Below are 24577 nucleotides of genomic sequence, written 5' to 3' on the forward strand. Positions count from 1 at the left end.
TCTTGTGTGTCCTTTTCTCCATCACAGCAACTTTTCCGCCACCTGTCGCCTGTCCTTTCAGCCAATCGAGTGATGGGAGTCATGACCCGCTTCCTGATTGGCCAGGAGGAGGTTTAGTGTGAGAATACCGAATATTAATTCGCTATTGTCACACAACTGGGTGGACATGGAGTGCAGTGCTATGCGCCCCGAGCCCACCTTTTTTTGAAGCCTATTAGAGCCTCATGCTCTAATCGCATGCTTCACAAAAAACAAAACAAACACACCCCTATTGGAATCCATGGTCGGGCGTCCCTGAATGTAGATCAGGGGCCGGATGCTTTAATCCACGGCTCGTACGCCACCCTAATGGACGGGCCGCCACTGGCTGGAAGGCTCCCGGTTATTTCTGGGAGGGGGGAGATGGGTAAGCTGAGTTTGTCAGTTTGAAGATGAATTCACAAGGTTCACAAATGTGTGATTATGCACGCGTTCCCGACTTGCAAGCAAAATGTGCTGCTCTTTAGCAGACACACAGGTGTGTAATTCTTAATTGCACCTTCACGTATGGGCGAAACCTCCACTTTTTACGCATGCGAAACTGTATAGCATCACAACACCATGTGGTTCCTTGCAGCGCTTTTAAAAAAAAAAAGGGTCTGGACCTTCTTTCCTTACATTTCTTGAGGGTACATTTAAATGAGTAGGTTGCTGTATCGGTGATGTGTGCACACAAATGTGAACCTAGACTTACTGCTTGTAAAGAATATGTACATACTGTACTTGAATGTCCTGGCCTAGCAACAACTTCACTCTAGTCATATTAACAAAGAAACCGATATTTAAATTATACAAACATTTATTTGTTATTGGCCGGTACAATACCTTGCTTTCGGTCTGTTATAAGATTCAGAAGTACACCTGGCTCCTCTTGTATATTAAAGCACAAGGCATCATTCTTGCGTGGATCAGCAATGACAAAATGAGGGTCTGAGTCCACTGTTACCAGAGATAAAAGTTACTTTTAGACAAATTTTTGCCAAAATGCACAGTCCTGAAAAAAAATGTTTTTCTTTTTAACCACTTTCAGACCGGACCATTTTGCTGGTAAATGACCAGAGGTCTTTTTACACTTTGGCACTGCGCTGCTTTAACTGGTAATTGCGCGGTCATGCAATGTTGTACCCAAACAAAATTTGCGTCCTTTTCTTCCCACAAATAGAGCTTTCTTTTGATGGTATTTGATTGCCTCTGCGATTTTTATTTTTTGCGATATAAACGTAAAAAGACCGCAAATTTTGAAAAAAAATGATATTTTCTACTTTTTGTTATTAGAAAAATCCAATAAACTCAATTTTAGTCATACATTTAGGCCAAAATGTATTCAGCCACATGTCTTTGGTAAAAAAAAAGTCAATAATTGTATATTTATTGGTTTGCGCAAAAGTTGTCACATCTACAAACTAAGGTACGTTTTCTGGAATTTACGCAGCTTTTAGTTTACGACTGCCTATCTCATTTCTTGAGGTGCTAAAATGACAGGGCAGTACAAAACCCCCCCAAATGACCCCATTTTGGAAAGTAGACCCCCTAAGGAAATTGATAAGAGGCATGTTGAGCCCATTGAATATTTTATTTTTTTGCCTCAAGCGATTGAATAATGACAAAAAAAAAATTTTTTTTTTTTTTTTACACAAAGTTGTCACTAAATGATATATTGCTCACACATGCTATGGGCGTATGTGAAATGACACCCCAAAATAAATTCTGCTGCTTCTCCTGAGTACGGGGATACCACATATGTGGGACTTTTTGGGAGCCTAGCCGCGTACAGGGCCCCGAAAACCAAGCACCGCCTTCAGGCTTTCTAAGGGCGTAAATTTTTGATTTCACGCCTCACTACCTATTACAGTTTTGAAGGCCATAAAATGCCAAGATGGCACAAAACCCCCACAAATGACCCCATTTTAGAAAGTAGACACCCCAAGCTATTTGCTGAGAGGCATGTTGAGTCCATGGAATATTTTATATTTTGCCACAAGTTGCGGGAAAATTACAAACTTTTTTTTTTTTTTTTTTTTTTTCACAAAGTTGTCACTAAATGATATATTGCTCATGCATGCCATGGGCATATGTGAAATGACACCCCAAAATAAATTCTGCTGCTTCTCCTGAGTACGGGGATACCACATATGTGGGACTTTTTGGGAGCCTAGCCGCGTACGGGGCCCCGAAAACCAAGCACCGCCTTCAGGCTTTCTAAGGGCGTAATTTTTTGAGTTCACTTCTCACTACCTATTACAGTTTTGAAGGCCATAAAATGCCAAGATGGCACAAAACCCCCACAAATGACCCCATTTTAGAAAGTAGACACCCCAAGCTATTTGCTGAGAGGCATGTTGAGTCCATGGAATATTTTATATTTTGCCACAAGTTGCGGGAAAATTACAAACTTTTTTTTTTTTTCACAAAGTTGTCACTAAATGATATATTGCTCACGCATGCCATGGGCATATGTGAAATGACACCCCAAAATAAATTCTGCTGCTTCTCCTGAGTACGGGGATACCACATATGTGGGACTTTTTGGGAGCCTAGCCGCGTACGGGGCCCCAAAAACCAAGCACCGCCTTCAGGCTTTCTAAGGGCGTTACAGTTTTGAAGGCCATAAAATGCCAAGATGGCACAAACCCCCCCCCCCAAATGACCCCATTTTAGAAAGTAGACACCCCTAAATTTAGGGGTACACTAGTGAGACTAGGTAATAAATGGCGGGTGCCCTGAAACTATAAAAAAATAACTAACCAACCAGCGTCACCTGTAACAGTTATATGGTGATCACTGGTGAAAGGGTTAACTAGGGGGCAATCAGGGGGCTTTATGCGGTAGTATATGGGGGTCCCTGGCGCTATAAAAAGCTGCGGCGAACCTAAATACCTACCTGCCTAACTAGCGTCACCTGTGACACTAATACAGCGATCAGAAAAACGATCGCTTATTAGGCTGGGTTCACACTGGAGCGATGCGGGAACGCCACGAATGCGCGGCGGGTTCCCGCATCGCATGCCTCCCGGCGGCAGTTCACACTGCCCTATGCGAACTGCTGGGAGTGTCAGTGAAATGTTAATGACACCCCCAGATCAGTTCGCATATCGCAGTGCGATCTGCAAACTTGGATCGCATGGTGTGAACACCCATGCGATCCGATTCTGCTGCGGACCAAAAAAAGGGTCCCGTGCGAGTTTGCGGCGGGTGCGGCGGGTGCGACACGAATTCAGCCATACTATCTGTATAGCTGAACTCGAATCGCACAGAGATCGGATGTGATTTGCACTGCAGTGCGGTGCGAATCACATCCGTTCTCATAAACCGCTGCAATGTGAACCCAGCCTTAGTGACACTGGCGACGGGGGGTGATCACGGGGTTAAACCTTTATTGGGGGGGTTAGGGGGGTACCTTAGAACTAAAGGGGGCTAACCCTAACTGCCCTAACAGTTATTAGTCACAAATGACACCTGCCGGGTGATCAGGGGGTTAAACCTTTATTAGGTAATAAATGGCGGGTGCCCTGAAACTATAAAAAAATAACTAACCAACCAGCGTCACCTGTAACAGTTATATGGTGATCACTGGTGAAAGGGTTAACTAGGGGGCAATCAGGGGGCTTTATGCGGTAGTATATGGGGGTCCCTAGCGCTATAAAAAGCTGCGGCGAACCTAAATACCTACCTGCCTAACTAGCGTCACCTGTGACACTAATACGGCGATCAGAAAAATGATCGCTTATTAGGCTGGGTTCACACTGGAGCGATGCGGAAACGCCGCGAATCCGCGGCGGGTTCCCGCATCGCATGCCTCCCGGCGGCAGTTCACACTGCCCTATGCGAACTGCTGGGAGTGTCAGTGAAATGTTACTGACACCCCCAGATCAGTTCGCATATCGCAGTGCGATCTGCAAACTCGGATCGCATGGTGTGAACACCCATGCGATCCGATTCTGCTGCGGGCCAAAAAAAGGGTCCCGTGCGAATTTGCGGCGGGTGCGGCGGGTGTGGCGGGTGCGGCGGGTGCGGCGAATGGCTGAACTCGAATCGCACAGAGATCGGATGTGATTTGCACTGCAGTGCGGTGCGAATCACATTCGTTCTCATAAACCGCTGCAATGTGAACCCAGCCTTAGTGACACTGGCGACGGGGGGTGATCACGGGGTTAAACCTTTATTGGGGGGGTTAGGGGGGTACATTAGAACTAAAGGGGGCTAACCCTAACTGCCCTAACAGTTATTACAGTCACAAATGACACCAATGCAAAAAAAAAAAAAAAAAAAAAAAAAATGACATTGGTGTCACTGTGACTGGGGGGGCAGGGGTAATTGGGGGGGTGATCGGGGGGTAAAGGGGGGGTGTGAGTGTGCCTGGCATGTTCTACTGTGTGTGGGATGTGTTGGTGCAACTCACTGATCCGCTCTCCTCCGTGTCGGAACGAAAAATACCGACACGGAGGAGAGAATACATCACTTCCTCTCCTGTGTTTACATTACAGGAGAGGAAGTGATGTCACCGGGGATTTCCATTCGTCGGGAGCGATCGTGAGGGGGTGGCCATGAATGAATGGCCGTCCCCTCGTCCGGGATCGCTCCCGAACGAAAACCGACCGCCGCAGGCACCGGGCGGGGGCCCGATCGGGCCCCCGACCCGCGGGAGGCAAATCACGTACATGTACGTGCTTATGCCTGCCCGTGCCATTCTGCCGACGTACATCGGCGTGAGGCGGTCGGCAAGTGGTTAAATAAAACCTTTTCAAATCAATATATCTTTTTTCTGTAGTGTATTGTAAAAATATGCTGCATGCTGCATTTTAGGTATTTGTATTTTTCATACAAGCCATTTATATCCTTAAAGCATTGTTTGTCAATGTGTGTTAATTAAAGGGGTTGTAAAGCTTTGCTTTTTATTTTCTAAATAAGCTTTAAGCTAGTACATTGTTGGTTCACTTACCGGTACCTTTTCCTTCGATTTCCCTTCTAAATGTTTTTTTTTCTTTGTCTGAATTTCTCACTTCCTGTTTCTCCTCAGTACACTTCACACCATCATCCGAGCGGTGTTTAGTCAGCCAGAACAGCTTACTGAGGAGGAACAGGAAGTGAGAAATTCAGACAAAGAAAACAAAGAAAAAAAACATTTAGAAGGGAAATCGAAGGAAAAGGTAAGTGAACCAACAATGCACTAGCTTAAAGGAACCTATTTAGAAAATAAAAAACAAACCTTTACACCCCCTTTACAGTATGTATTTTTTTTGTTTGATTATCGTTTAATATCCAGAATGAGTACTGTCAAATAGAAAAACGATCCTGCATACATGCATCGATACATAATATAACATAATATAAAGAGCATTTGCCAAAACTCTTCAGCACCCAGCGGAGGTGCGTCAGGTACATTCACAAATCTGTTGAACATTGGTTTTCTTTGGATTTTTAGAATGGAGTTGAGAGGGGTATCACTATAGTATAAGTAAGAAACAAATAAGGGCACTGGGCATGTGGGATTAAAACAGTATTAATAACATTTGTGGAAATACAGCTTCTTAAAAAACTAGTGACATCACTGCTTTCCAGTGAAGTAGTAGTTTAAAGAGATGGAAAAAAAACATACCCCAGTTTCTTACACCATAGTTTCGAATAGGCTGCGCTGTAAATCAAAATATAACAGATGAATTATACAACTTTAAATTTATTTTTCCATTAAATTAATTGTTAAAGCTACTAAGAAACAAATGCTAACAATGTCACACTCGGTGATGCCATAACCCAGTGACCAGAATGATTTTAATTGTGCATATTGTTGCATTCAAGCAAATAAATATATTACACTTGTATTTTGCACACTTTTGCAAACTGAGAAGGACAAGCAAAAATCTGATTTACAAATGGACCTCCTGAATAAAATTTTGCAACACTGCATTTTCTCACCTGTTCTAGTAGAAGAAAGGGAGAAACTAAAGCCTAGCATACACGATAAGATTATCGGACGAATTATCATTTGTTTATTTTTGCGTGCTAGTCTCCATATCAAATGAGAATAGGTTACTAAAGTAAAAAAATTCTCGTACGAAAGAAAAAAATTTGGAAGTGCTGTAATGTATTTGTATTGTATTTTCGGACAAAAACTGTACTGATTAAATGAAAATCGTACGATCTGGTATTGTACGAGAACATTTTTCGTGTTTGTTTCATCCCTGTAACTCAGTGGTCCCCAACTTTTTTGGCACCGGGGACCGGCATTGTGGATGAAAATTGTGGCAAGGCCCGGGGGTGGGTGCATGGGGGACGATGCGGCTTTTTGCGGCCAATTTGTCAGAAAATGGCTGGTGTTAGCACTTCATCACAACACCATGGTTAATGTGGTGTCAGGATGATATAAGTGCATCATTTTTATTATTATATTGTAATATAAAATGAAATAGTTCAACTCACCATAATGCATAATCTGTCACTAGATGCAGCTTGTCACTTGCTACCAGCTTGCCACGTTGCCTATCACCAGATTTCCACATGCCACATCGCCTGCCACCAGATGCAGACTGCCACATGCCATCAGATGCAGATTGACACATGCCACAGTCACATGTCACCAGATGCAGATTGCCCCAGTTCAATGCCACCAGATTGCCACGTCACCAGATGCAGATTGCCACAGACACATGCCACCAGATGCAGATTGCCATAGTCACTTGCCACATGCCACCAGATGCAGATTGCCACAGTCACTTGCCACCAGATGCAGATTGCCACATGTCACCAGATACAGATTGCCACAGTCACTTGCCACCAGATGCGCATTGCCACAGACACATGACACCAGATGCAGATTGCCACATGCCACCAGACGCGCATTACCACAGACACATGCCACCAGATGCAGATTGCCACATGTCACCAGATGCAGATTGCCACAGTCACTTGCCACAGCCACCAGATGCAGATTGCCACAGTCACTTGCCACATGCCACCAGATGCGGATTGCCACAGACACATGCCACCAGATGCGGATTGCCACAGACACATGCCACCAGATGCAGATTGCCACAGACACATGCCACCAGATGCAGATTGCCACAGTCACTTGTCACATGCCACCAGATGTGGATTGCCACAGACACATGCCACCAGATGCAGATTGCCACAGACACATGCCACCAGATGCAGATTGCCACAGACACATGCCACCAGATGCAGATTGCCACAGTCACTTGCCACATGCCACCAGATTCAGATTGCCACAGACACATGCCACTAGATGAAGCATCTTAAATGCAAATTGTCACTAAGTGCAGTGCAGTGCAGTGGAGTGGAGTGGAGGGTTCCGCGTGAGAGAGAACAGAGGTGATGCGGGGCGGGCTGTGAGAGATGATGTAATCTCTCTGCTACCCTGCTTCACCTCCAACAGTATACTGGCAGGGCTGTGTGGGCGGAACAGCGGTGAAGTGGGCGGAACAGCGGTGAAGTGGGCGGGCGGTGGGAGATGATGTCATCTCTCTGCTCGTCTGCTTCACCCCAGCAGTGTAGCGGCAGGGCTGTGTGGGCGGAAGTGCGGTGATCGCTCTGCTCACCGCTGCCGCCGCATCTCAGTGGACACTTCGCGGCCCGGCTGCAAACGGGCTAAGGCCCGGTAGCGGGCCGCGGCCCGGTAGCGGGCCGCGGCCCGGGGGTTGGAGACCCCTGCTGTAACTGATACATTTGCAAGAGAACTTGTTCTTTTGAAAAACAACAGACTTACTTGCCAGACCACTAGATGAAAATAGAAGAAAAAAAAAGCTGCAATATAATAAATGTTTGCTTTTGGGTTTAATACCACTCTAAACTGTGCATCAGCTAAATATACTTTAGGTACATCAAAACAAGGTGTGCAAAACAAGCTTACAAGTGCTTTAAAGTGTACAGTATGTATAATGACCACCTTTTTTTTAGCTCTGGTATCAGTTCATTTTATGCTGCGTTTGTCCTACTGGGGAGATTTTCTTTTATTACCTGTGCTAGAGATACAACAGAAAGTGAACTAAAATCTCTGAAAAAGTCTTCCACTTCTCCCTCTCTTCAACAACTCCCTCTTTCCACTGGGTTTTCGACCAACTGGGCTCTTTTTCCTGGTGGTCTGCCCATGGATTCACTGAGGTCCACCCCATCCTCTCCTCTCGTAGACTTCAATCATGGCTCCACCTGCAGAAATCTTCTGCTACGCCCAACTACACCACTGGATTTCTTCACTGAGGTGCAACTCCTCCTACCCTTTCCAAAAAACTATGTTTGAACATCTGTCTTCATTCCTCTGGTTCCCCCGACACCATATCGAAGATTTACTCTTCTCTTAATGCTTTAGATTCCCCTGCGGCAGTATCTTATAAGTCCCGGTGGGAACATGATCTGGAGACCTCTATTGACCCAGAGGACTGGAACAAAGCCTGGTCCTCCATTGCTAAGTGCTCCTTTAACACGGCTACCCAAGAAGCTGCATATAAGGTTCTTCTACGATGGTACTGGTTCCTGCCCAGATAGCGAGTTCAAATGAGGGGATGTCGCGCATGTTTGGTGGTTCTGTCCCCGTCTCATGGGGGGTCTGGTCCAGGGTGTTTGGGCTCCTCTATTCCTTGTTCCATATACCCATCCACAAGGATGCCAAAATGCTTGCTGCACTGTCCGATCCAGGGGGTATTCTCATACCAACAAAAGCTGGCTTTCATGCCTGCTAAAAGGGCAATAGCCAGAGCAGAGAAGAAACCTCTGTTTCGTTTGCCATGGTGAGGACCATCCTGACCGGTTATGGTTATCGGTTATGAATACCATTGATCGGTTATGATTAATGAAAAAATTACTAGTATCTTACATGATTCCCACTCTCCCCATCCTGCATCCAAACAGCCTGGGTCTCCCCTAACATCTGCCTTGCAACTCTCCCACTCTGCAGCAAGACTTACCCTTCTCCCCCTCCCCCATCACTTCTTTCTTCTCTTTTTTTCTCATTGCTCTCCTCTTTAGTCTATCACTTTCTCTCCCTCTGTTGCTGCCATTGGTCTTGTGGCAGCCCTCTGTCTCCTGCTTTTTATAGGGGCCCTGGTTCTAGGGCCCCCCTTCCTTTGCTAACATGCGGCTAACACCAGTAGATACAAAACCAATTTTCCTCCTTTTTACTGACTACCCACCCAGACCGGAGGCATTTTGTGGAACTGAACACATTTTTTTGTTTTTCTTCTTGATGCAAAATAGTGCACCTGCAACATGGACTCTCCTTATAGACCCTTTGCCTGGGAGACATATGTAGATCTTCGGTTTGTTACCCGAGGACATTTATTAACTATAAAATGTATTTGTTCATGTTCTCTCAGCCCATACCTTTTTATTTTGTTTGACATGCTACTGTATATCCCTGCGTGAGTTGTCATGTTGTCATGTTTATTATAAAAAAAAATATTGTACCAGAAAATCTCTGCACAGTGAGTGTAATTCCTCCCTTGGATAGTTGTCACTGGAAATAGTGTCCCTATGGAAAGTTTACCCCTTACCTCCTGTTCTGCTGCTAATTCTAAACTTTCGGATTTCCCCTCACTTTCTGTTCTGGTGACAATGGCTACCAGGAAAAAAATAGGGTCAATCTCTTACAGTATTCACACCGACAGCAATAAAAACCTAACCGGGCTTCTAACCCTTCCCTGCTTTATCAGAACTAGAAGAAAAAACTTTGACTATACATATAATTTAAGCAAGACATGGTCGTTATAGAAATAACAGGCTTACCTATAAAATCATTTTCTTTGATGTACATCAGGGGACACAGAGCCATAGTAGTTACTTTGTGGATAATAGGCCACCAATAGGTGATGGACACTGGCACACCCTAAGATCAGAAGTGTACTTCCTATATAACCCCTCCCATTCCCGGGAGTACCTCAGTTTTGTAGCCAAGCAATACAAGTGTATACCAAAAAGGGAGGGATCTCTGTGTCCCCTGATGTACATCAAAGAAAAGGATTTTACAGGTAAGTGTTTTTAAAAATCCTGTTTTCTTTTCATACATCAGGGGACACAGAGCCATAATAGTTACTATGTGGGATGTCCCATAGCAATGGAAACTGAATGGGAGGGAGACACAACAAAAAAGAGGCTAGAGGACTCATACTGCAGCCTGCAGTACACTACGTCCAAAGGCAATATCCTCATGACCTTTAACATTGATTTGATAAAATCTGGTATATGCATGAACTGAAGACCAAGTTGTAACCTTACAGATCTGAGCCATAGAGGCATGATGATGCATCGCCCAAGAGGCACTAACTCCCTGGTTGAGTGTGCTTTAACATGAAAAGGAGGAATTTTCTTCTTTAATCCGTGAGCTTGAACAATCATTTGACGAATCCATTTGGAAAGCTTTGGACGTTGATGCTTCCTGTCCCCTTTTTGGACCTTCTGGCAGTACAAACAAATCATCTGTTTTGCGAACCTGAGCGGTTGCTTTTATATAGACTCTGATTGCTTTTACTACATCAGGGTAATGTAGTGCCTTCTCTTCTTTAGATTGAGGCTTTGGGAAAAAGAAGGTAGAATAATATCCTGGTTTAAATAAAAACCTGTCACCACTTTTGGTAGGAACTCAGGATGAGGACGCAAAACCACCTTATCCTTATGCATGATCAAATATGGCTATTTACAAGACAGAGCCGCTAGTTCCGATACTCTTCTAACAGAAGAAATGGCAACCAATAAGATTATTTTTCTTGTCAAAAGAACCAAGGGATTTTCCCGTAAAGGCTCAAAAGGCTGATTCTGTAAAGCCGATAAGATCAAATTTAAATCCCAAGGATTTAGAGGTGCCTCTATAGGGGGATTAATCTGTGTTACCCCCTGAATAAAACTACGCACCAGAGAGTGAGAAGCAAGAGGCCGTTGAAAAAAGACTGACGTGGCTGAGATTTGGCCCTTGATAGTACTCAAAGGCTAGCTTCCGTTCTAATCCCATTTGCAGGAAATCAAGGGTCCTACCTATGAAATACTTCCTGGGGTGCCAACCCCTGGATCCACACCATGAAACATATGCCTTCCAGACTCTATAATAAATGATTCTGGAAGCTGGATTCCTGGCAATAACCAAAGCAGACACTACTGAGGGAGATAACCCACGGTCCTTTAGAATGTGGGTTTCAATAGCCAAACCGTTAAATTTAGCGTCTGTAAGGTAGGATGGAATACTGGAACCTGTGCGAGAAGGTCTGGCCATAATGGCAGAGTCCAAGGGACTCCTCCCACCATCTTTATAATCTCGGCAAACCAAGATCTTCTGGGCCATGCTGGGGCCACCAGAATCACCTCCTTCCATTCCTGCTTGATCCTGCGGAGAAGGAGCGGAAGTAGCAGAACTGGAGGAAACGCATAGATCAGTGCAAACTGATTCCATGGGAAGACTAATGCATCTGTTCCGCATGCTAGCGGATCACTCGTTGTTGACACAAAGTTGTCAACTTTGTTTTTAAATCTGGACACGAACAGGTCCACGTCCGGAATACCCCATCTCTGACATATCGCTAGGAAAATGTTGGGGTCAAGAGACCGTTCCCCTGGAAATAATTGTTGGCGACTCAAGTATTCTGCCTGCCAATTTTCTATTCCTGGAAAGAAAATCGCTGATAGGCAAGGAATGTTGTTTTCTGCCCAAGCTAGAACATGATTCACCTCTTTTTGTGTTGCATGACTTCTCGTGCCCGCGCCCCCCCCCCCAGTTATTGATGTAAGCCACAGCCGTGGAATTGTTGGATTGAATCCTGGCATAAGAAACCGTTAGCCTAAGCGTCTAAGATTCTAGGGCCAGATGTACTGCCCAAATCTCCAAAATATTGATAGGCAAGGTCCTTCTGACTTGGACCATCTCTCCTGGACAGAATCTTCTTCCAGGACTGCTCCACAGCCTAGAAGGCTGGCATCACCACTTTCCAGGATTCTGGCAGAAAAGATTTTCCCTTTGGGAGGTGGCTGAATGTCAAATATCAATTTAGGCTCTGACATATGCCAGGAGACAAGCGTATTGGAAAATCCAAAGCCAGAACCTTCTTGTTCCAGACTGACAGGATGGTTGTAGCAGTCTCGAGTGAACCTGCGCGTAAGGGACGGCCTCAAAGGAGGCCACCATTTTCCCTAACAATCTCATGCACAGCCGAATGGAAGGATTTTTCTTTGTTTTGACCAGTTGATTTAGTCCTGTAATGGAACTGATTCTTGTCTGGGTTAAGAATAACTTCTTCTGTATGGTATCTATGACCAGCCCCAAGTACTGTAATCTCCTTGATAGTTTTAAGGAGGATTTTTCTAGGTTGAGTATCCAACCCAGAGATTCTAGGTAATTTACAGCTTCTAAATAGGCTAGGATCATTATGCCCCGAGCCCTTAATCTAGCTAAAGAAGGTACCAGAATCGTTGAGAACTCCCACGGTGCTGTGGCTAGACCGAATGACAGGGCCACAAACATAAAATGATTATTTTCTATCTCAAGTCGTAGAAATTTCTGGTGTGCGTGAAATATTGGCACGTGGAGATATGCATCCTGAATATCGATTGATGCCAAAAACTCCCCTCCTTGCAGGATGGAAACAATCGATCAGATTGATTCCATGCGAAAGGACCGGATATTTAAGTGCTGATTCAGATCTTTGAGATCTAAAATGGGTCTTACCACTTTGTTTGGTTTTGGAACCGTGAAAAAGGTTTGAATAAAAACCTGTGCCCTGTTCCTCTAAGGGAACCTCTGATATCACCAGCTGGGATAAGAGATGATCCAGAGCTAGAAAGAGAGACTTATTTTTCTCTGGATCCCTGGGAACATTTACAAAATGAGGAGACGGAAACTCTTGGAACTCTAGTTTGTAACCTAGAGAAACTGAGGAAGCCACCCATCTATCTTGACATTATTCCTGCCAGATCTTTGAAAATTGCAGGAGCCTTCCCCTGCCTAGAACCTGACGGTGGAGGCAGTAAAGACTGCCTAGACGCTGATACCCCTGGCACAGGTTAGGAAGCACGCTTAAAGGAGAAATGCTAAAACTTCTTCTTTACTGGTAAAAGAGAGCTTTTCTCATTAGAGATCCTTTTGGATGTATTTATCCAGATCGTCCCCAAATAGCCGTTCACCATGAAAGGGGAAACTGGCCAAGAATTTCTTACACGGTGCTTCGGCTGACCAATATTTCAGCCACAAAACTCTGCGAGAATGCACTAGTCCTATCATAAGCCGTGAGGCTTGAATGATATAATTTTCCATAGCATCTACTGTGAAACATAGTGCGTCTGACATTGCTGAGCCTGCTGATCAGGCAGAATCTTAAGTATCTCCACAAACTGTTCCTTAACCACTTGAGACCCGCGCTATAGCCGAATGACGGCTACAGCGCGGATCTCCTTTGCCGGGACAACGTCTATTGACGTCGTCCTGTGCACGAGCGGCCTGCGCGCCCCCTGAGGGGCGCGCGGCACGCTCTGTGATCGGCCAGTCTATGAGACTCGCCTGATCACCGATCCGTGCAAGGGGTCGATCCCGACCCCTTATCACGTGATCAGCTGTCAGCCAGTGACAGCTGATCATGTGATATAACGGAGCCGGTAATCGCTGACAGCGTAAGAAGAAAAAAAAAAGCCGATCACCAGTGGCCGTGATCGGGACATCAGTCCCGATCACGGTCAGCCCTGCCAGTGCCCACCTGCCCCCTGCCAGTGCCCACCTACCCCCTCATAACTATACATAATAAAAAATTAGTGCCCCCCGTCAGTGCCACCCAGCAGTGCCCATAGTGCCACCCAGCAGTGCCCACAGTGCCACCCAGCAGTGCCCACAGAGCCACCCAGCAGTGCCCACAATCTGCCTCAACAAAGGTGCTGCACCCCAGTGCCACATATCCGTGCCCATCAGTGTCATCTACCAGTGCCCATCAGTGCCCAGCAGTGCCGCCCATCAGTGCCCAGCAGTGCCACCTATCAGAGCCACCTATCAGTGCCACCTATCAGTGCCCATCAGTCCCATCTATCAGTGGTACCTATCAGTGCCCATCCATGCCACCCATCCGTGCCACCCATCCGTGCCATCTTATCTGTGCCCATCTTTGCCCATCAGTGCCGCCTTATCGGTGCCCATTGGTGCCGCCTTATCTGTGCCTATTAGTGCCGCCTTAACTATGCCTATCAGTGCCCACCAATGCAGCCTATCAGTGCCCACCAATGCAGCCCATCAGTGCCCACCAGTGCAGCCTATCAGTGCCGCCTCATCAGCGCACTTCAATGAAGGAGAAAAATGACCTGTTTGCAAAATTTTATAACAAACTATTAAACATGATTTTTTTTTTTGCATCTTTTTTGTTTGTTTAGCAAAAAATAAAACTCCCAGCTGTGATTAAATACCACCAAAAGAAAGCTCTATTTGTGGGAAAAAAATGATAAAAATTTCATTTGGGTACAGTGTTGTATGCCCGCGCAATTGTCATTCAAAGTGCATCAGCGCTGAAAGCTGAAAATTGGTCTGGGACTGAGGGGGGTTTAAGTGCCCAGTAAGCAAGTGGTTAATGGACTGAGATACACCAATTGCCGCAATAACCAGCTGCGCTACAGAACTTGCTAAAGACATATTGCTTTTAGAAAGAAGCTCCAACTTTTTATCTGTTGGATCCTTTAACATTAGCGCATTATCCACCGGACATGTGAGACTCTAGTTCACTGAGGTGATCGCAGCATCAATTGCTGGAACCCCCCCATTTCTTATAGAAATCCTCTTCCATAGGATAAAGTGTGGATAATATTGTTTATCTGGATGTTCCCATTCAGAATATATAAGCTTTTATAGCCATGAATGAATAGGAAAGGCACCCCCAGATGGGGGAGGTTTTAGTGATCCCAAACCAGAGGTGGGTTCATCAAGAGCCTGCGCTGCAGGCAGCAAAAAAGGTTAAACAAACCAATTTAGTAAGACCGTGTACAAGCAACCCGTCTTGTGATACTACTCCCTCTATATTAGGATCCTCAGAAGAGGATATATTAGTATCTTCCAAATGTCTTGGAAGATCTTCCTGATCCACTGCCTCTTGCACCTCAATAAGAGGATCCTGAGCACTAGATGGGGATCTGCTACATTTAGACCCCACTATGGAGAGTGATCATAGCATCAATCCTCTTTTCCAAATTAAAAAATGTCAGAAGAGAAATCCTCCTGTGTGATATATAGGGACTGAAGTGTCCAGCGCAGCTGCAACAACAGTCTCCCCTGATGGCTCAATCTGACTGGCTGCATCACCCTGAGGAGGATGACATTCTTTTGGAAATGGATTTCGTTTTTGTAAAACCATTGAACCCTTAGAGGAGTTCCTGGTCCCTTTTCCACACATAGCCTGAAGCATAAAAAGCAGAGGCACTTACCAAAAAGAATGTACACTTCTAGGTTATAGGCCAGCGCTATAAGCTGCTATTAATACCTAGGCTGGTAAAGCAATAATGTGTCAAAGGGAAATGCCTGTGTCACCAAACCGAAGTAAGCCATCTCTGCTCATATGTCCCTCCACAGCCAGCAGCAGCCACACACACAGTGCTTTTAAAAACTTCCTCCACATGCAGCCGGCGCCTGATGCCGTTAGTTCCGCCCCCGTGCTGATTACGGCCCCCTGTTTTCAAAAGAAAGCGCTTTCCTGCACGAGCAGCGGACTTCAGGCGCCCAGCAAACAGCTGACATGGCGGCGGGGGGTAAATATCACTGCGCGGTAAAGAAAAGAATGCTTTCGGCATACAATTCCCCCGGAGGAGTTTATTTCAACATGGGGGGCACAGGAGGAGAGACCAGTCTCCCCTTTCTTACTGGAGGATCTGCCTGCTTTGGCCAGAGGAGGAGGAGGAAATGATGGCTCCTGACACAGCGCTGTTTTCAGCATAAGGCGGTGAGTGCTTAATACAGCCCATAGTGGTGACACATAGGCATGACAATATTATAAACTTAAAGGAGAAATTCATAAGAAAATCCAAAGATATTTCTTAGAAATCTTCACCCTTCACGGTAGGCTCCGAAACCTTCAGGAACAGGGGAACCTAGAGGTTACCCACAATCCTGGACCTGCAACAGCACCCTGCCAGTAAAAACGTTATGGCCTTACTAACAAAAAGTACTGGATCATAGATTCCAGCTCTCTAAAAAGAGAAGCATTCCTAAGCAAAACCTCGTTTCTTTGGACACGAGGCCCAGGTACCATTCCTTAAACCCATTAAAGGACACTGAACGGATCTGGTCAGCATGGCTAGCCCCAGCAAGGATTGCTGCCAATGGAGCTCAGCACAGCACATCTTTACTCGTGACCAACACCTTAGACACTGGCGAAAAAACTGAGGTACTCCCGGTAATGGGAAGGGTTATATAGGGAGTGCACTTCTGATCTTAGGGTGTTCCAGTGTCCATCACCTATTGCTAGCCTATTAACCACATAGTAACTACTATGGCTCTGTGTCCCCTGATGTATGAAAAGAAATGGGAGCTGTCCTTGATGACTTCTTGTTGAAGGTGTATGCTTCAAGGTTACTTATCCTTCTTTAAGTAGAGTTTAATCTAATAATCTAATCTAAAGAAAAGTTTAATCTAATAAAGTGTACAAAACATTCAACAAGTAGTAATAAAAATTACATACCTTGAACTATTTTAGCAACATAAGCTTTTCGAACTGTGAAAAGATATTTTATGGTCAAATCAAGAATAAAGGTTCAGATTCTGCACCAAACATGCAGGAAAAAGTCAAAATCTTCATCCTAAAACTGCAGGTAGCAATCCGTGTACCAAGAATTGGGTGGAGGCTAGTCCCTGTTCCCCAAGCTAAATGGGGAGGACATGTAGATGAAAGAAAGCCGGCAGCTCGATCTTTCGCAATGAATACATTTATTTATTCAGGTATGGTACAAAATAACACAGGGCTTATGCGCTTTGGCATGTAGCCTTAACCACTTCAGCCCCCGGACCAATAAACACCTTAAGGACCAGAGGTCTTTTTCCAATTTCGCAGTGCGCTGCTTTAACTGGTAATTGCGCGGTCATGCAATATTGCACCCAAACGAAATTTGCATCCTTTTCTTCCCACAAATAGAGCTTTCTTTTGATGGTATTTGATTGCCTCTGCGATTTTTATTTTTTGCGATATAAATGGAAAAAGAGCGAAAATTTTGAAAAAAAAAGATATTTTCTTCTTTTTGTTATAAGAAAAATCAAATAAACTAAATTTTAGTCATACATTGAGGGCAAAATTTATTCAGCCACATGTCTTTAGTAAAAAAAATGTCAATAAGCGTATATTTTTTGGTTTGCGCAAAAGTTATAGCGTCTACAAACTAGAGTACATTTTCTGGAATTTACACAGCTTTTAATTTATGATCTCATTTCTTGAGGTGCTAAAATGGCAGGGCAGTACAAACCCCCCCAAATGACCCCATTTTGGAAAGTAGACACCCCAAGCTATTTGCTGAGGGCCATGTTGAGACCATTGAATATTTTTTTTTGTCCCAAGGGATTGAATAATGACAAAAAATAAAATATATATTTTTTTTTTTACAAAAAGTTGTCACTAAATGATATATTGCTCACACATGCCATGGTTATATGTGGAATTGCACCCCAAAATATATTCCGCTACTTCTCCCGAGTATGGGCATACCACATGTGTGGGACTTTTTGGGAGTCTATTCGCGCACGGCACCCAGAAAACCAATCACCACCTTCAGGATTTCTAAGGGTGCAAATTTTTGATTTCACTCCTCACTACCTATCACAGTTTTGAAGGCCATAAAATGCCAAAATAGCACAAAACCCCCCAAAATGACCCCATTTTGGAAAGTAGACACCCCAAGCTATTTACTGAGAGGCATGTTGAGTCCATGGAATATTTTATATTTTGACACAAGTTGCGGGAATATTACAAACTTTTTTTTTTTGCACAAAGTTATCACTAAATGATATATTGCTCAAATATGCTATGGGCATATGTAAAATGATACCCCAAAATACATTCTGCTGCTTCTGAGTACAGGAATACCACATGTGTGGGACTTTTTGGGAGCCTAGCCACGTACAGGACCCCGAAATCCAAGCACCGCCTTCAGAATTTCTAAGGGCATACATTTTTTATTTTACTCCTCACTACCTATCACAGTTTTGAAGGCCATAAAATGCCAAGATGGCACAAAACCCCCCAAAATGACCCCATTTTGGAAAGTAGACACCCCAAGCTATTTGCTGAGGGCCATGTTGAGACCATTGAATATTTTTTTTTGTCCCAAGGGATTGAATAATGACAAAAAATATATATATTTTTTTTTTTACAAAAAGTTGTCACTAAATGATATATTGCTCACACATGCCATGGTTATATGTGGAATTGCACCCCAAAATATATTCCGCTACTTCTCCCGAGTATGGGGATACCACATGTGTGGGACTTTTTGGGAGTCTAGTCGCGCGCGGCACCCCGAAAACCAATCACCACCTTCAGGATTTCTAAGGGTGCAAATTTTTGATTTCACTCCTCACTACCTATCACAGTTTCGAAGGCCATAAAATGCCAAAATAGCACAAAACCCCCCAAAATGACCCCATTTTGGAAAGTAGACACCCCAAGCTATTTACTGAGAGGCATGTTGAGTCCATAGAATATTTTATATTTTGCCACAAATTGCGGGAATATTACAAACTTTTTTTTTTTTGCACAAAGTTGTCACTAAATGATATATTGCTCACACATGCTATGGGCATAAGTCAAATTACACCCCAAAATAAATTCTGTTGCTTCTCCCGAGTACGGGGATACCACATGTGGGGGACTTTTTGGGAGCCTAGCCACGTACGGGACCCCGAAAACCAAGCACTGCCTTCCGGATTTAAATATAAAATGCTACCAAAAAAACTGTTAGCGATCGCAGGGATCAGGCCTGACTCTGCGATCGCTGCAGTTATGTGTTTAGTGTTTTGTAAGTGACAGTGATCGATCGATACTGCACTTGGGTGGGCTGGGCAGAGGGGCAAAAGGCAGGTGCTAGCAGGTATCTGGGCTGATCCCGCTAACAATGCGTTTTTTTGGAACCCTAAACTGCTGGGGACGCTAGTATAGATCTGATCAGATCAGATATTGATCTGTTCAGATTCTATACCACTACGGGAGGTTTATGCTTTGCGTGTGGGTGTTAGCGGTACTGGCACTAACCTAGTGCTGCCTGGGGCGACGCAGACCCTGACCCCAAAACCTAATTGATATCACCCGCCGGGTGATCAGGGGGTTAAACCTTTATTGGGTAATAAATGGTGGGTGCCCTGATGCTATAAAAAGCAAACTAACTAGAGTCACCCGTAACACTTATACGGTGATCAGTGGTGAAATGGTTAACCAGGGGCAATCAGGGGGTTTAAATTTTTATTAGGTAGTATATGGGGGTCCCTGGCGCTATATAAAAACCTGACGGGGAACCTAAATAACTAACTGGCTAACCAGCGTCACCAGTGACACTTATACTGTGATCGCTGGTGAAAGGGTTAACTAGGGGCAATCAGGCGGTTAAAACCATTATTGGGTAGTATATGGGGGTACCTAACGCTATAAAAACCTGGCGGTGAACCTAAAAAAATAACTAGCTACCTAACGACACTAGTGACACTAATGCAGCGATCAGAAAAACAATCGCTTAGTGACACTGGCAAAAGGGGGTGAAAGGGTTAACTAGGGGCAATCAGGGGGTTAAAACCATTATTGGGTAGTATATCGGGGTACCTAGCACTATAAAAACCTGGCGGTGAACCTAAAAAAAAAACGAGCTACCTAGCGACAATAGCGACACTAATGCAGCGATCAGAAAAATGATTGCTTAGTGACACTGGCAAAAGGGGGTGAAAGGGTTAACTAGGGGCAATCAGGGGGTTAAAACCATTATTGGGTAGTATATCGGAGTACCTAGCGATATAAAAACCTGGCGGTGAACCTAAAAAAATAACTAGCTACCTAGCGACAGTAGCGACACTAATGCAGCGATCAGAAAAATGATCGCTTAGTGACACTGGCAAAAGGGGGTGAAAGGGTTAACTAGGGGCAATCAGGGGGTTAAAACCATTATTGGGTAGTATATCGGGGTACCTAGCGATATAAAAACCTGGCGGTGAACCTAAAAAAATAACTAGCTACCTATTGACAGTAGCGACACTACTGCAGCGATCAGAAAAATGATCGCTTAGTGACACTGGCAAAAGGGGGTGAAAGGGTTAACTCTAGGGGCAATCAGGGGGTTAAATCTTTATTGAGGGTGATAGGGGGCTACCCTGGACCTAACACTAACTGCCCTGACAGTTTTTACTTTTACAACTGACACTGAATGCAGTGATCAGTAAAGAAATGATCAATGCAATCAGTGACACTGTGACTGGGGGGGGGGAGGGGCGATCGGGGGGGGGGGGATCGGGGGGTTTGTGTGCCTGTGTGTACCTACATGTCAGTGTAGTGTTGGTGCACACTTACTTTGTGTCTTCTACTCGTAGTCCGGTCAAAAAGACCGCCCCGAGGAGAATGACATCACTTCCTCCTTCCTGTGTGAACAATACACAGTGGGAGGAAGCTTGTCATTGGCCAGGAGCGATCCAGAGGGGGTGGTCAGAAACCAATGGCCATCCCCTCATCACGGATCGCTCCTGGAGTGAACCGGACCGCCGTATCCAGCGGGAGGGGGTCCGATCGGACCCCCCACCCGCTGGAAGGCAGGCACGTACATGTACGTGCTTGTGCCTGCCTGTGCCATTGTGATGACGTACAATGGCAATACGGCGGTCCTTAAGTTGTTAATCATAGCCATCATGGCTATGATTAAGGCTACATGCTGAAACGTGTAAGCCCTGTATTTTTTTGTACCACACTTGGATTAATACATTTATTCTTTGTGGAAGATCGAGCTGCCACCTTTCTTTCATCTACATGTTTGCAAGGAGGACACTACAAGCCAGTGCATTGACCCCTCACCACCTTTGGGAATTACTACAGGTGTTAGTCCTTTCAAAATTGATTTTCATGGAGGCTGCTGGTTCAGTGCTGCACAAAAGGAAGCTTGCCCTTACTACCCAGGCAAGACTATTTCCTAACACTCAGAGCTGTATGGAGAATGCTAATCCTAGTCATCCTAAGGTACATGCAGTAGGCTAATCTGACTTGAAGGACCTGATTTTCTGGGAACTGTCATGAAACTCTATAATTTATTATAAAACTCTGTATGGGAAGCTAACAACCATTAAAGTACAACTTTAATGTACATTAAGGAAGGGTTATAACCCCTGACAGTTTTTTTGCCCATCTGTTTCCCATTGGGGTACTTCCCTTTACTTCCTGCCCCATAGGCAAAACAGGAAGTGAGAGGAAATCCCTACAAATTAAAACGGAGGTCTACCCTAAAGTGGAGCTTCTGCTCATTGGAACCCTCATTGGAACCCTCCCCCCCTCCGGCGCCACAATTGGCACCTTTCGGAGGGGAGGGGGGTGCAGGTACCTGTACAGTACAGGTATCTGCACCCACTTCCGGCATAGATATCTGCAGAATATACGCCCCTTTCCGCAGATATCTACGCCCCTTTCCGAAGGTCCCCTGCTGTCTGCTGGGAAACACACGGATCCCAGAGACAGCGGGGACCATCCTTATTGTGCAGCGCGACTCGCGCATGCGCAGTAGGGAACCGGGAAATTAAGCCACAAGGATCCACTTCCTGATTCCCATAGCCAAGATGGCGGCAGCAGCACCCGAGAGACGATCGATAGATTGGCTTCGGGTGCCGACATCGCGGGGGCACTGGGCGGTTAAGTGTCATTATTTTAAAAGTCAGCAGCTGCAGTAATTGTAGCTGCTGGCTTTTAAAAAAAAAACGGCGGACTCCCGCTTTAAAGATTTCCTGGTTGTCACCAAGTTCCCTATAGCTAGCGTCCCCTTTGGAAGATTTACCCTCTATTTCTGTTGTGGGGACAATCCAAATTGCGGGATTTATCTTTTACTTTCACTTTCTGTAACAACACTAAACATGAAAAATAGAGAGGATGAATCTTCTTAACGGGGCAGAGGCAGTATTAAAAAACCTGGCAGATTTTTAGTTACACTAAGTGGATCTTGCTTTAAGATTAAAAGGAACTTGTTGGCTGATAAATTGTTGGAGCTGCTCTTGCTAACTTGCTTTTGCTGGAGCAAGGTCCAGGACTGTCATCCTTATGACTCCTTAATTATTTGCTGATTCATTCATATTTATATGCAACAAGCATGTGCCTATCCATTGACGCTTGACAGTAATAAAAACTTGACATCATTTTTAACCACTTCAATACAGGGCACTTACGGTAAACACCTTCCTGCCCAGACCAATTTTGAGCTTTCAGCGCTGTCGCACTTTGAATGACAATTGCGCGGTCATGCTACACTGTACCCAAATGAAATTTTTATAATTTTTTTTACCACAAATAGAGCTTTCTTTTGGTGGTATTTGATCACCTCTACGGTTTTTATTTTTTGCGCTACAAATAAAAAAATACCGAAAATTTTGAAAAAAAAAAAGTTTTTTTTGTTTCAGTTTCAAAACTTTGTAAATAAGTACGTTTTCTCCTTCACTGATGGGCACTGATGGGGCTACACTGATGGGCACTGATAAGGCGGCACTGATGGGCACCAATGTTGCACCAATGAAGTGGCACTGATGAGGTGGCATTAATGGACACTGATATGTGGCACTGATAGGCGTCACTGATAGGCGGCACTGATAGGCGACACGGATGGGCGACGCGGACGGACACTGATAGGGGGCACAAATTGGCACTGATAGCTGGCATGGATTGGCATGGATGGGTGGCACAGATGGGCATGGATAGGCGGCACAGATGGGCATGGATAGGTGGCACAGATGGGCATGGGTGGGCATGGATAGGCGGCACAGTTGGGCACTGATAGGTGGCACAGGTGGGCACTCATAGGCGGCACAGGTGGGCACTCATAGGAGGCATTGGTGTTATACTATAGTAATGGATGCCAATCAGTGCCAAACAATAATGCATGCCAATCAGTGATGCCCATTGTGGGCACTGATTGGCATCCATTATGGGCACTGATTGGCATCCATTGTGCTGACTGGCATCCCTGGTGGTCTAGGGAGGATTACCTTTTTCCTGGTGGTCTGGTGGCATCCCTGGTGGTCCAGTGTGGGCATCCTCGGGGGGGCTGTGCTGATAATCGATCAGCACAGACCCCCCCTGTCAGAGGAGCAGCCGATCGGCTCTCCTCTACTCGCGTCTGACAGACGCGAGTGAGGGAAAGCCGATCACCGGCTCTTCCCCTTTACACTGTGATCAGCCGTGATTGGACACGGCTGATCATGTAGTAAAGAGTCTCCGTCGGAGACTCTTTACTGAGATCGTAGTTGCCGGGTGTCAGACTGACACCCTGCAACAACGATCGCCGCGATGCGCGCCCCCGGGGGCGCGCAGCGGCTCATAATCCTGATCACGTTATATGACGTCCGGTCAGGATTATGCAACCACTTTGCAGCCGTCAATTGCCTATAGGGCGGGCGGGCGGCAAGTGGTTAAATCTTCCCCAATATTAAAAGGGGAATGTTTTCATTATAACAACCCCCCCCCCCAGTTCTTTTAATCAGCCCACGGTATCATGCTATAGATTAATCATTGACCATGGCAGCAGTGCTATCACTACTACAGATGTTGGCCTGGTCCTATAAAATCACATATCAGCTTTCAAGACATGGGGCTGGTAATTTAGGGAAAATCCAGGAGCCAGCTGAATGTTTTTCATCATATTGCTCTGCATCGTTATTGCTTCACAGCAATTTATTACGCATATTTTTTAAGCAAGTTCATTTTAAAGATGGTATTATTGCTCAAGGTTGAATGGAAAAAAGTAGCGCTCTTGTAAAATATAATCTGAGAGTGACAATTAACCAAATTATAAAAAGTCCAGTTATTTGAAAAAATCTATGTGTCAGGTATTCCAGATAAAATATATATGGATTTCTATATAGCTTGTTAACATTTATGCAAGTCTTATCTTATAATGTTATAACAGTATTAGATAAAACATAAGAAATAACAGTGTTCTCTGCAAAAGTCTACAAATATTCAGTAGAGATACTAAAAAATACTTACCTGGAGCTGGTTGAGCAGCGTAAACATTTCCAGCTATAAAGAGAAGATTTTTTTCAATGGTTAAACCATAGGTTTATCATGGTGCACACAACCATCTGGGGGAGGATAGTCTTATAAACTGATTCATAAGCTAGTGGAAGAGGATAGCCTTTGATCTCAATGGTAATAATGAAGGTTAGTTCTATGAACTTATTTCTGCATGGAGTATGCTTATTCAGGGTTGAACGGAGTAAGGTTACTCCCTGACATCCAGAGCTCCATGATAAAAGCTAGTACTAGCACTTCACAGCTAAGTAGGAAGTGTTGTGTCACAGAAGACCAGTACAGCAATTGGAAGTAAGCTGCCTATGGTTTACTATGGTTTTTCATATAGTAGATGTCCATAATTCAGCCCA

General features: G+C 44.8%; 1 protein-coding gene across 2 annotated transcripts in view; it reads right to left on the reverse strand.

Annotated features, from left to right (window-relative positions):
- LOC143927808 (inter-alpha-trypsin inhibitor heavy chain H3-like) overlaps positions 1-24577 on the reverse strand; it is a 122523-nt gene that overhangs the window by 11449 nt on the left and 86497 nt on the right. For both annotated transcript variants that reach the window (XM_077452187.1, XM_077452188.1), the window contains 2 exons: positions 5636-5671; positions 865-978 (listed from right to left, as the gene is read on the reverse strand). In XM_077452187.1, the coding sequence (XP_077308313.1) occupies positions 865-978; positions 5636-5671 (150 nt within the window). The remainder of the gene's footprint in view (positions 1-864; positions 979-5635; positions 5672-24577) is intronic.

This window comes from Lithobates pipiens, unplaced genomic scaffold, assembly GCF_037356315.1.
Source record: "Lithobates pipiens isolate NorthernLeopardFrog02 unplaced genomic scaffold, aLitPip1_a1.2 Scaffold_23, whole genome shotgun sequence".
In the NCBI taxonomy this organism is placed as follows: Eukaryota; Metazoa; Chordata; class Amphibia; order Anura; family Ranidae; genus Lithobates; species Lithobates pipiens.